The following is a 12,932-nucleotide window of genomic DNA, read 5'->3' on the forward strand; positions in this document are numbered from 1 at the left end:
ACTTCCTGCCCTTTGGGCAGGGGGCTGGACTCGATGATCTCCCGAGGTCCCTTCCAGCCCTAATGTCTATGAAATCTATGAAACTAGCTGTTTAGAGGACTATGACACACTACACAACACTCTGGACACCTACATCACCTCCACTATCATCTGATGATCACGCACTTGGACTCAGAAGACAGCAAAACAGTTACACAAGCCCTAAATCTCCAAACAATTATATACACTCTTACCTTTATGCAATTAAGCCTATGGGATTACTCATAGAAAATCAGGCATATACACGCACAGAAAGGCAGGGCCCACAAGTCTCCAAATGAAACCCCAATCACAGAAAAAAAGCTATTAGTAAAAGTTCAACATTATTCTGAACCTCTCAAGTGCCCAACCATTCACACTTTAGAAAGAGAACAGAAAACTACCATTCCATATACTAGAGAAGAGATAGATTATCTGGCACAAATCCAACTGCGCAAGATTTTATTTTTGTTATTAAACTGATCATATCATAGGAAGGATTCAACCTGAAATTTAGAGATTCAGGGGACCTGTGCGGGAAAAAAAGAATGGGCACTAGAATGTAATGCATATAAACCCAAGGCATGTGTTTTGCTTGCCTCGGAGGGAGGCTTTATGCCTTGGGTTTACTAGTTATACTGAGGTCTCAGATGAAAGCTCAAGAGCCAGGATGGAAAGTTATGTGACAACAACCCTTTGAACTTCTAGCATGTGCCTTTGATCAGAATATCTCAAAATCTTTGGCAACTAAATCTTATTATGTTCATTTTACAGGTTTTACTGAAAAACAGAGATTAAACAAACTTGCCCAAGTCAGAGAGTCAGGAATAGAACACAGGAATTCTGATAGAAAGCTCATCTTCTGTATTATGAATAGGAAAAAAAGGTCTGCATACTAGGGAACAGAAAGAATACTTTACTTTGAGGAAAATATATTTACTGTTAAAAAAAATGTTATAGAATATCCATTATCTCCACTAACAGCACCATTAACATAATTAGAGACACTGAAGTTGCCATTTGAAAAATAAATGGAAACAAGCTATAATATTCTATCCCAGTAAAGTGATGCCTCTTACTGGATTTAAATGAAGTTAGAGAAACCGATTTACCAGCTTTCAGAGTGCTCTGACAGGCAAACAACAACAAAAAACATTAATACTGATTTGGCATGTTTTACCCAATGCGCATTTGAAGATCATCATTGCAGTCATCACTATCACCATACAAAAAGCCTCCTGTGTAACATTTGCAACCCATTCCAAAACATTAGGACGTAATAGGTAATATTTTAACAAGCTTTTTAATATGGTATTACGCAAATGCAACTGCTGGACAGAAAATGTAAGGTGCAGTCATGCAGCCTATCGCAATGACAACGCCCAGCGGCTCAGGAAACAGCTGCAACGTCAGGTGGTGATCAACATTTGATCAGTCATTTTGATAGTTATTAAAAAAAAAAAATCATCTCTTGCAACTTGAGTGTATAAATGCTTATTTAGGCTACTCAGCACATAAGCTTTGAAACATGTGCTACCAACCAAAATGAGTAAGGACTTCTTTCTTAAAATGCATGCAACACAGTAATACCTGCTTCAGCTTTGATAGAATTTTGTTTCTTTTTGAGTTCATGATTTCCATGCCTCCACTGAGTTAAAGCTTCCTGAAAGGACTTTGAAGATTCATCCTCATCAAAGGTGCCATGCAGTAATAACCTACCATCCTGATTCTCAAAACCTGTCCATGTTGATGAGGTAGAAAATTCCTGAATAAATTTCAGAAACTCAGTTAATCAAATTTGTCCCAATGGAAATTCTCTTCTCGCCACAGACACACATACCTATTCACAAAGCATTAAAACTTTTGTATCTTAATTACTGAAGAGATCACATTCCACCCTTTCTCTGTGCTTGGTTTGGTGTAAAATTGTGATCAAGAATTCAAGGCTATTTTAAGAAATCATCTCCTTGGAGAAACTAAACTAAGGTGCCCCATCAAAACAGCTCTAACACTGATTTTTAAGTAAATATGTAAGAGGAAGCAGAGCTCAGAATGAATAACATTTTTAAATTAAAATGATTACAATTAAGACCGAATATAGGTCACAAGGATTAAAAGGAGTCTATTTTCTGTCGATATAAGCCTTACACCCTCCTCTCCCCCCCCATGCACGTGTACATACGTGCAGACACACACACACACACACAGGTCAGAGAATGTCTGAAACTGATCAGTCATTTGCCAAATCAAAGCACTACAAACCCTGAATCATTGTGTCTCAAGAATTGTATGTGAAATGTAATTTCTGATTTACAGGAACATTAACAGCTCAAAAAAATTCCCTGCCCTACCACAGCACTGCCTGTTGACGTTAGCGGAGATGAAGATGTGTCTGACGTGAGCTGATTTGTGCTACTTTCTTTCTTCTGCTCATGATTCATTTTTGATTCATCTGGATTAACTTCTTTCATGAAGCGATGAACAACTTCCAATTTTCCAACAGATGCACTGGCTTTTGCCTACATATAAAATGTATCACCAAATTAATTTCAAATAAATGCACAGAGACTTTTCACTGAACTGCACACACAAGGAATTGCACTGACAGAAGCAAAAAAACCCAAAAAAACACCCCAGAAGCGAGAACACAAAATGATGGAGGTCCACACACATTATTTTCAATAGTCTGGGTTTCCTTCAGCAGCATATATACTCAAATATGCACACACTATATTAACAAGCCTGTATGAAACAAAGGTTTTGGTACCAACCACCTAAAAAAGCATGACACTTCAAGACATATCTAATGAAGGTCAATTAAATGACTTTGTCTAGTGTAGAACTGTAACTACGGAAGTTAATCAGAGGTGAAGCTGATTTAAGGAGTCCAAAGGAATATCAGTCAACACTTCAAAAGAACTATCTGAAAGATGACATGTGAGAACTAGTTAAAAAATACAGACAAGTTAGCATAGGTCAAAGGATGGAAGTTGTTCCCAGCTGAAAATACATTTTCATTGCACATTATAGCTTTCCTTTATTCCTCTTGTAATTTACAACAGGATAAAGCGAACTTGCTATAGGGTTATAGGCTTCTGACTGCCCAGAATTAGCCAATTATCTAAATGGGAAAGTGTAAAATCAAAAGAGAATGGGAGCAAAAATGAAAAACCTTTGTTGTGTGGACTTACTCTGCTTCAGTGTGACACTGAAAATCTAAGACACGGGGCCTAGAGTACAGAATAAAAGTATTATAATATACTTTTTATACGTATGTGTGCATGTGTACGTGTGTGTACCCACACACGTGGGTACTTGAATGTAACACAATGGTTTTTTTCCCCCCAACAGCACAGGGGAAAAAAGCTCTTCGTCTTACATCTGCATACAAGGAAACATCATTAAAAACACTGTCTATCATTAAAAACTTATGCCTTAAGCAGCATGTTCTCAGTAATGGAAACCAACTATGAAGTTGATTAAATACAGTCAACACTGCAATAAAACAGGAACGTACCACACGAATAGGGTAGTGCAGCTCATTTTAATCAGATATCTAGTAGTGCCCATTGTGTTCAGTCCCTCTCGATGCCAACTCTTTTTCAAGTCATGGTGAGCTACTACACTGAATACATTTAGACTCCCACTTCGTTCCCACAGCTGAACTGTAGGGCTGCGTAAAGCTTCGGTAGCCAATTCAATTCAGAGGAGATTCAGCCCGATTCAGTGACCAAATCTCCAAATCCAAATCAAATTGGGAGACCACTTAAAAGGTCTGAATTGAATCAGAAGCCTCCAAATCAATTCAGAAAAGATTAAGCATCACTTTGGAGATTCGGTCATAGACTAAACTGGTAGCAGTCCTCACCACACTGGACATAGCTGCCTCCAGCTGGTAAGTCTGTTGTGGTGGGCAGAAGAGGGAGAGAAGGAGCATAGGGGAGGGATTGGGGCTGGGACAAGCTGCCCAGTTGGGGCAGGGGGACACAGGCGCAGCAGCACTGAGAGTGGGGGCAATGCCCTGCTGGCACATGCCCAGCTGGGGGGGGGGGTATGCAATGGAGGCACAATTCACTCCAGGCAGAAGGGGGCAAGTAGCAGCAAGACACAGCCTACCACTTGCCCAGCTAGGGTGGGGGGGGCATGGGATGTGGGCACTGCCGCTGCTTGCCCAACCAGGGACAGAAAGGGCAGAATGTGGGTGCAGCACCATGGGGAGCTGGGTCTATGCCCTGCTGCCACTTGCCCAGCTAGGGGCTCGGGATATGGGTGCAACTACCCTGGGAATGGGGGCTATGTCCTGGTGCCACCTGCCCCTTCAGCCCGGAGCAAGCCGCACCTGCATGGCACCCCTCACCAGGCAACCAGCAGCAGGGCATAGCCCCCACTCCCAGTGCTGCTATGCCCACATCCCACCCCAACAGAGCAAGCAGTGGCAGGATAAGTAGTTGGCTATGCCCTGTTGCTGCTAACTCCCCTTTTGCCTTGAGCAAGCCATGCCTGCAATGCACCTCCCCCTTGACACCCCAGCTGGGCAAGAAGCAGCAGGGCATAGTCCCCACTTTCAACACTACCCTGCCCCCATCCCATGCCCCAGCCCCAAACCCTCCCTCCCCACACCCATTATCTTCCCCCCTCCCCCTCCCACCACAACGTACTTACCAGCTGGAGGCAGCTTTGTCCCCTGTGGTGAAGACTGCTACCTGTTTAGTCTATGGCCAAATCTCCGAAGCGGTGCAGAATCTTTGGATCTGATTCAGCTGAATCGAATTGGGACAGTGATTCGAATCTCCAAATCGAATCACTGTCCCTCCAAATTGACAAAATCCAAATCCATTGTGAATACTTGCTGCTTTGCACAGGCCTACTGAGCTGCGTCTTTCTTTCCTATTTCCAATTATTCCTATTTCTTCACCAGCCTTAAATGTCTAGCAGACAACACCAATGGGGACCCAAACTGTTCACCCAGAATCTCTGTTACCCCCTCTCTGAGCCAGTGACATATAATTTGTGCTGCCCCACTCTGCAGTGGAGATGGATCAAGTTGTCCTGAACCTCATCTGCATATAAAAACTTTTGCAGGATCCCAGGATTCATGACAAGAATTCCTGGTTCCAGTTATGAGTGCAGGGCTAAATAGCATGTAGATCCTTTGTAGTGGCTATCTGGAGTAGACACAGACACAGACACAGACACAGCAGTGGGGTCACCATGGCTTGAAACACTGTTGATTCTACTAATGCCCAGCCCAATGAACTATATGGTAAATCATGAACCTTAAATGCAGAGTTTACACTTGGTATAGATGTAAAAGTGCTGTTTAAAAGTGTGTCTACAGAATACCTATGCTAAACTTGTAGCAGTTTCAAAAAAAGTAAAATGCATCAATTCTGACAGAGTTAAGTCTATGGTACCCATACTAATTTGCCTATATGCAAATTATTAGAGGTATGTTTATTTGGCAGTCATATGCTCAGGGAAAGAAGGGTCTGACAGTAAGGGCGGTAGAAGAAATTGGGAGGATGGAGAGCAAGTGGGCCACTTTACCCCCCGCCCGCCAGATTTATTTTCCCTGCTGTAGCACTGGGAAGGGGACAAATAAATTCAAGGCAAACATCCAATAATTCAGTTCTATACCTGGGGAATTGTAACATATGTATAAGTCTTCCATATATAGCATCTAATTATTAGTAGGCTGTCTTATATTCAAGTAAATGCAGTACATAGGGGTGTGTAACAAACATAAAAGCCCCTCTGCACTCTCCCACATAATTATATACACAGGAAAAAAAAACACTAATGAGAAACTTTCTTGCAATGTAAAAGTCTTAAATGAGGTATATTCTCTTAACACCAACTCACAGGGATGTCAGTCCCAAATGGCAACAGGAGAAGCTAAAGTAACCTAAGCCTCAAACACTTAACACTGCATCTATATTATAAGAACAGAATTCTCCCCTTGATATTAGTGCTGTCACTGACTGCACACCACAGAGCTTCATTCTGTGACCTTCCAATGAGTATGCAAGGAGAGTTAACACTGCTTCAAGCAGCATGAACTTTTGTCATGCCAGTGCATATTCTATTCAGATTCTTATCCTGTGACTATCACCGTAAAAGCGTGCATCAAGTACAAAGTTTTCCCAAAGGAAATGTACTGTTCTTCTTTGGTTTCCTAATTCTAAACTCCCCAAAATAACTGGCAACATTACATTTTTCCACAAGGCCAAAGATGGAGAAAAAACACTAAGATCACAGCATATACATAAAGGGAAAAGAAAGTTCTCTACATAATTGCCCTTCCTCTTGGCAGGGTTTTTAAAGATTTTTTATGTGCATTTACTCCCTTTCATATCATACAGCCGGAAAAAAAAGGGGCTAGAAAAAAAAAAAAAAAAGACTTAGGTGCTCTCTAGCCATATTTCACTTGACTTTTGACTACATAAAACAAAAACCCCACAGCATCCTGATAGGGCCAACAAAAGTGGAATTCTCCATTAATATGTTTAGGTGACAGAGTGATTTTTTTCAAATAAGATGAGGGGAGTGTGAAAGCAAATACAGCAACTGTCTGCATTCTGTGCGATTCTAATTAGTAATTAAAAAAAGTGCATCCAACACACAGATTTGAAAGCCTGGAGCTTGAACTATGCACATGCACAACATTAATCTCTTTACTGGACAATTTGTTCATTTGTTTCAGTTCTGTACTTCTTGTTTAACTGATGTTAAAGGGAGAACCTGTATAAGCTTACTGGTTTGGGCCCCACATTTAAAGTTCCTAACAACAAAATATCAGGGTTTTCAAAAAAGCAGAAGAAACTAAGCAAAATAAGACAATGATGTAACATTCCAGGTTAGAAGGTAAGAGTCATCATAATTGTTATCTTGGATGATTACAACCAAGATAACACACTGCAAACTAACATACAAGGAGGGCCACTCGTATGGTTGAGGGCCTCCGTGGCCAGGCCTATGAGGAGAGGCTGAGGGACCTGAATCTCTTCAGTCTCCGCAAGAGGAGACTGAGGGGGGATCATGTGGCTGCCTACAACCTTATCAGGGGCCAGCAGCAGGGACTCGGGGAAAGTCTGTTCACCAGGGCCCCCCTTGGAGTCACCAGGAACAATGGCCACAAGCTGAGGGAGGACAGGTTTAGGTTAGATATTAGGAAGAACTACTTCATGGTAAGGGTGGCCAGAGCCTGGAATAGGCTCCCCAGAGAGGTGGTGCTCTCACCTTCCCTGGAGATCTTTAAGAGGAGACTGAATAAGCACCTGGCTGGGGTCATATGACCCCTGCCACCCCCAGTGCTCCTTCCTGCCCATGGCAGGGGGTCAGACTAGATGATCTGTCTAGGTCCCTTCCGACTCATTGTTTCTATGATACTGTCATGGGGTGGGGACCTAGGAGCAGCCGTGATCTCCCTAGCACCCCCGGCCGTGCCAAGTAGGCGATTCAGCACCCTCTATCTCGCCCGCCACATCTTGGTGTCATATAGTTTTATAATGGACGCTGCCTTATTGTCCCCTTGGACACGGTGCTCAAGTATATCCTGCCCCCTATACTGGCAGTACTGACCTGGTGCACCCCAGCCTTATGGGCTACGCGTGCCTCCAACCTCCCCTTTAGCACGCCCCAAGCCTCGCAGATGTGCCGGACATTCTCGTGTCTGTATGTTTGTCCCTTCCTGGGGTCTCTCAATAGGCGCACCTCCTTTCTCTGGGGTCCCTCAGTATGCGCGCCCAATATACTCACTCCTCCCGGCCTTCTGTTCACACTCTCGCCCTTTTCCGGGCTTCTCTCCTGTAAACGCTCTCTCCAGGGTCTTTCCAATATAAGAGCCCCTCTCCCGGGGCCTCTCCAATATACGCGCTCTTCACGCCCTTACTGCGTACGCACCCTCTCTGGGCCTGTCAAGTGTACGCGCAGCCCTGTCCGGGCTCTTACTCTCACGCTCGGCCCTGTCTGGGCTTCTAACCGTGCGCTCAGCCCTCTCCAGCTTCTATTCTGTACGCGCCTCGTCTCTGTCAGGGCCCTATCCACACGTCCGCCCCTCTCCAGGCTTGTTCTTGCATGCTCGCCCTTCTCCGGGACTTTGTGCTGGTAGGGTGCCAATCGCTCACCCTGGAGCCTCCTATTCTAATCTGCCCTCCCTGGGGCTTCCTATTCCCGTGTGCCTGCCCTCTCTGGGGCCTACGCTGCGCTTCTCATGCCCCCCCCCCCGGGGCCTACGCTGCGCTTCTCGCTCCCCACCCCCGGGGCCTATGCCCCACTGGGCAGAATACAGCCCCCCCCACGGGGCCGGGGCCACGACACCCCACAATGTCGCGCCTCTCTCTGGCGCTCACCCGCAGTGCCAGCTCCGGCACCAATCACTGTGCCCTGCCAGGGCACCAAGGAACCACCCCCCACTCCACTGGGGAGCTCCTAATGAGGCCTCCTCCATCCCCTACAGCCTCTCCTGGTCCTCCGGTCTTTACACAAATAACACCACAGAAACATAAGCCAATCGGCTGTAACAGAACAATAAGCCTACCAGCTATAACGTACAATCCAGTCCCACCAGTCTCTCCTGCTAAGCCTCCCAGGGAGGGTTCTCTCTCCCCTGCAACGTGATGCAGCTACTCGTTCTGTCAGTCTGCTCGACTCAGCCCGACTCCACTGCAGGGCTCTTGCTCCTCCGGCTGCCAGAAGGGAACTGCCAGCTAGGCTTTGGCCTGGGCTGCTTATAAATGCCAGGCCCCGCCCCCTTCTGGTCAGGTGACCTGCTGTGGTTGCCCCAGCAACCGACACCTGGGCTGCCCTGAAGAGTGGCAGCTGCCCTTATTTCTTCCTAGGAACGGGGCACACGAGTGCCCCCGTGACAGATACCAAGAATTTTTTAAAATAAGAGTCCTCCAGCCATATAATTTCTGCTTTAACAAATGTTAATTCTTTACCATTTTTTCACACCATATAGTATGAAGACCTAATTAAATGCTAATAAAATCTAATCTTGTTTTTCTACTATCCAAATCTTATAAACAACACAAAAGATAAATCTGTCTAATTTACATATTTCACTAAAAAGAAAAACTTGAAAAAATGGTGAAATAACTGTAATTCAGCACTTTCATCAATCATCATTTTAACAGTAACTGTGGAACAAATACTGAAGTGGCATAAACCAGTTTATTTCAGTGAACCTTTGACAACTAAAAATCTGTCTCCACAGCTTTGAAATCAGATACAAATACTATTCAGGATGAGTCTATCCCACTATTTCCTTCCCAACCCAAACAAAACTTTCACTGAATTTTTTAACTGTATTTTAAAGTATGCAGATGAATAGCACTTAAGTACTTAGGACGATGACAGGCTGTCCATCTCATCAGCTAACAAACACTAAATTATTTTGGCAAAAATGTCAGAAAGTTATTTTAATGTGAAAGCATTTCAGATAATATAATGTCATAAAGATGACAGCAGGCAGATTCAATCTGCCTCCATTCCTCAAATATAATGTGGCTTGAGTGCCATGAACTTTCCTAAACTAGTATCATTATCCTGGCTTAAAAAGTTACTCATTATTAAGGCCTATGACTATAAAAACAACAAGCGAAGTCATAGCTGGATTTTCAGTATTGTCCCTTGACAGTGAACTATGCCTTCCCTCTTGAAATATTGTTCTTCCTTGCCTTCCATAATGCTCTCCACTCCTCATTCTCCAACTCTTCAAGTATTCCTTCAAAGTGCCCTTTGAAGAGTTTTCCTCATTTATGCTCCAACTTTCAGTGAATGTCCAAATCAGTTTTACTTTTGATCATTTTTCCTCTCTTCCTATCCCAAGAATCCACAATGGATATAGCTGTCCAGAGCAATTCCACTAGCCTACTGGTCTTTATTAAACCACTTTATTAGACAAAAAAAAAAAAAAAAAACCTGAAAAGCAAAGATTTCTCATGGCCTTTACTGAGTGAGCAATTCGTTCATCTCACCTTGCGCCTGTAATGTGCGTTTTACTTTCCTGCCTGTAAACATGTTGAGGACTTGCATCTGATCAAAATAGGGTCCACTAGCGACAGTCCTTCATTGGAAAGCAAGACTTGCAACTGCTCCTCAATAAAAGTTTGGGTTGTGCACCCCATCCTACACCTTCTCTCACCACAACAGCTGTCCACAAATCTCAACTACCACCTCTGTACAAAAACTTCATGCATATATCTATCTCCACTGTAGACCTACCTCCTACCCAAACTGTAATCCTGCCTTTTGGATCTCTCTTCATGGATATCATGATTTGCAGTCGTGTGCAATTGAGGATGACTGCCTTATCTGCAGGTCCAAAGATGGCTGATGAGGCTTATTGGGATCTACAGGCTGTTACAGCTCAGGCACATGTTTCCATGTGCAGCAGGTAGCTCTGGGCTCTTGGTTCAGTCCACAACATGCTGTTTCTGCCACTCCCATTTTTCTGTCTCCTATTGTTGTCGTAAAGTTTCAAAGTACTGAGATCCTTGCAACAGACTCTTCCTCCATCTGGGGCAGTCCTGGGTAACAGGTCTCACATGAGTCAATATCAACTTTTTTCAAGTTAGCCTTGATTATCCTTGAAGTGCTTTTTCTCCCCTCCTCTTGACTGAGATGGAATAAAACTTGTTTCAGGAGCCTGGAGTTGGACACCTAGATGATGCGGCCAACCCAGCAAAGTTGACATCAGTTTATCACTTGTTGCTCGTAGTGTTTGGCTGCAAAAGGACACTGATGTTAACATGTCCATCTACAGGCTGAATTCAAAGGATCTTCCACAGACAGTGCTGCTGGTATTTCTCCAGTGACACGAAATGCTGACTGTATGTTGTCCACATCTCAGCTCCATACAGTAAGATGGAGGGATCACAGCTGTTGACTAAGCCGTGAGCTTGGTATTGGATCCATTTCCTCAGGTGTCCAAAGGCTGCACTTGCACACTTGAGGCAATGTTGCATTTCTTCACATCGCCCTTCTACAAAGAGATGACTTTGAAGGTACAGAAAATAATGCTCTCCGGTCTCACCTGGAGACTGAATCAGAATTACCAGGACTGCTCATTAAGAGCTCACTGATGGAGGACCTCAGTCTTCTGAATGTTAAGCATCAGCCCCATTTTCCTGTACGTCTCGGTAAAGATGTCAACAATTGCCTGAAAATCTGCTTTTGAGTGAGCACACACAACGGCATCATCAGCGTACTGGAACTGGTTGGGGTAGTCATGTTTTTGACTCAGAGTTGGCTGAGATTTAACAGCTTACCATCCATTTGGTACTTTAGCTCCACTCCAGCTAGAAGCTTGCTGGTAGTCATACACAGCATTGCAGTAAGGAATATTGATAAGTGATAGAACAGTGGCACAGCCTTGCTTAACACGCATCTTAACCTCAAAGGAATCTCTGATAGATTTGTTGAGAACCATGGCTCACACATCATCATAAAGCAGAAAGCAAAAAATGGTGATGAATTTTTGTGGGCATCCATACTTCAGAAAGATCCTACACAGCACTTCTCTACTGATAGTCGAAGGCTTTCATGAGGTAAAAGACCATGTAAAGGTTTATGTTGTTCCTAGCTTTTCCCCCAGCTGGTAAACACTGAAGGCCATGTCAGTAGTGCCTCTTGATGCCCTAAACCTGCCCAGGAGATTCCAGGAGGCGCTCTTCAGCAAGTGGAAAGAGATGGTTCAAGAGGGTTCTCACAACAGTGTTTCCTGTGGTGGACAGCAAGATGATTTCTCTGTAATTTCCAAAGTAAGGCTCGTCGCCTTTCTTGAAGACTATCATGATAATGGCATTCATGAGGTCCCCGAGTGCTCTCAACCCAACCCCCTTAAGACCTAAGGATGGAAGAGACCTGATCAAGAAAAGAGGAGCCATCAGTGTCCAATCCCTCACCCTGGAGCCTCCTATTCTAATCTGCCCTCCCTGGGGCTTCCTATTCCGATGTGCCCGCCCTCTCTGGGGCCTACGCAGCGCTTCTCGTGCCGCCCCCCTCTCTGGGGCCTATGCCCCACTGGGCAGAATACAGCCCCCCCCATGGGGCCGGGGCCACAACACCCCACAGTGTCGCGCCTCTCTCCGGCGCTCACCCGCAGTGCCAGCTCTGGCACCAATCACTGTGCCCTGCCAGGGCACCCAGGAACCACCCCCCCCACTCCACTGGGGAGCTCCTAATGAGGCCTCCTCCATCCCCTACAGCCTCTCCTGGTCCTCCGGTCTTTACACAAATAACACCACAGAAACATAAGCCAATTGACTGTAACAGAACAATAAGCCTACCGGCTATAACGTACAATCCAATCCCACCAGTCTCTACTGCCAAGCCTCCCAGGGAGGGTTCTCTCTCCCCTGCAACGTGATGCAGCTACTCGTTCTGTCAGTCTGCTCGACTCAGCCCGACTCCACTGCAGGGCTCTTGCTCCTCCCACCCAAAGTCCTGAGCTTCACCAGGAGTTCGCCCAGGAACTGACTGAGGCCGCTTGCTCCAGGACCTTGGTTGTCATGGGCGACTTCAATTACCCGGACATCTCGAGGGAAGATCACTCAGCTAAATCCGAGCGGTCGCAAAGCTTTCTCTCATGCATGGATGACCTCTACCTGACTCAAGAAGTCTATGGGCCAACGAGAGGCAAAGCGCTGCTCGACCTGGTACTGCCTACGGGGGAGGACCTAATCGGCGACCTAGTGATCGATGGGAAGCTCGGTGACAGCGACCACGAGCTGATCACCTTCTCCATCCGCCGTAAAGCTGGCAAGTCAGTCAGCAACACAGAAGACCCTGACTTCAGAAAAGCCGACTTTGACAAGCTCAAGAGGCTTGTCGGTCAGGCCCTCAGGACCGTGACCCCAGGGAGATGGGAGTTCAAGAAGAGTGGTTGCTTCTCAAGGAAGCGATCCTCA

The 12,932-nt window shown here is 45.2% G+C and overlaps 1 protein-coding gene across 4 annotated transcripts in view; it reads right to left on the reverse strand.

The window, feature by feature from the left end:
• The window catches only part of ZBBX (zinc finger B-box domain containing), a 69,102-nt gene that overhangs the window by 23,909 nt on the left and 32,261 nt on the right, over positions 1–12,932 (reverse strand). For all 4 annotated transcript variants that reach the window (XM_019532682.1, XM_019532683.1, XM_019532681.1 and 1 more), the window contains 2 exons: positions 2,370–2,537; positions 1,609–1,783 (listed from right to left, as the gene is read on the reverse strand). In XM_019532682.1, coding sequence (XP_019388227.1) covers positions 1,609–1,783; positions 2,370–2,537 — 343 coding nt within the window. The remainder of the gene's footprint in view (positions 1–1,608; positions 1,784–2,369; positions 2,538–12,932) is intronic.

Source organism: Crocodylus porosus, unplaced genomic scaffold (genome assembly GCF_001723895.1).
Source record: "Crocodylus porosus isolate Cpor-Errol unplaced genomic scaffold, CroPor_comp1, whole genome shotgun sequence".
Lineage (NCBI taxonomy): Eukaryota > Metazoa > Chordata > Crocodylia > Crocodylidae > Crocodylus > Crocodylus porosus.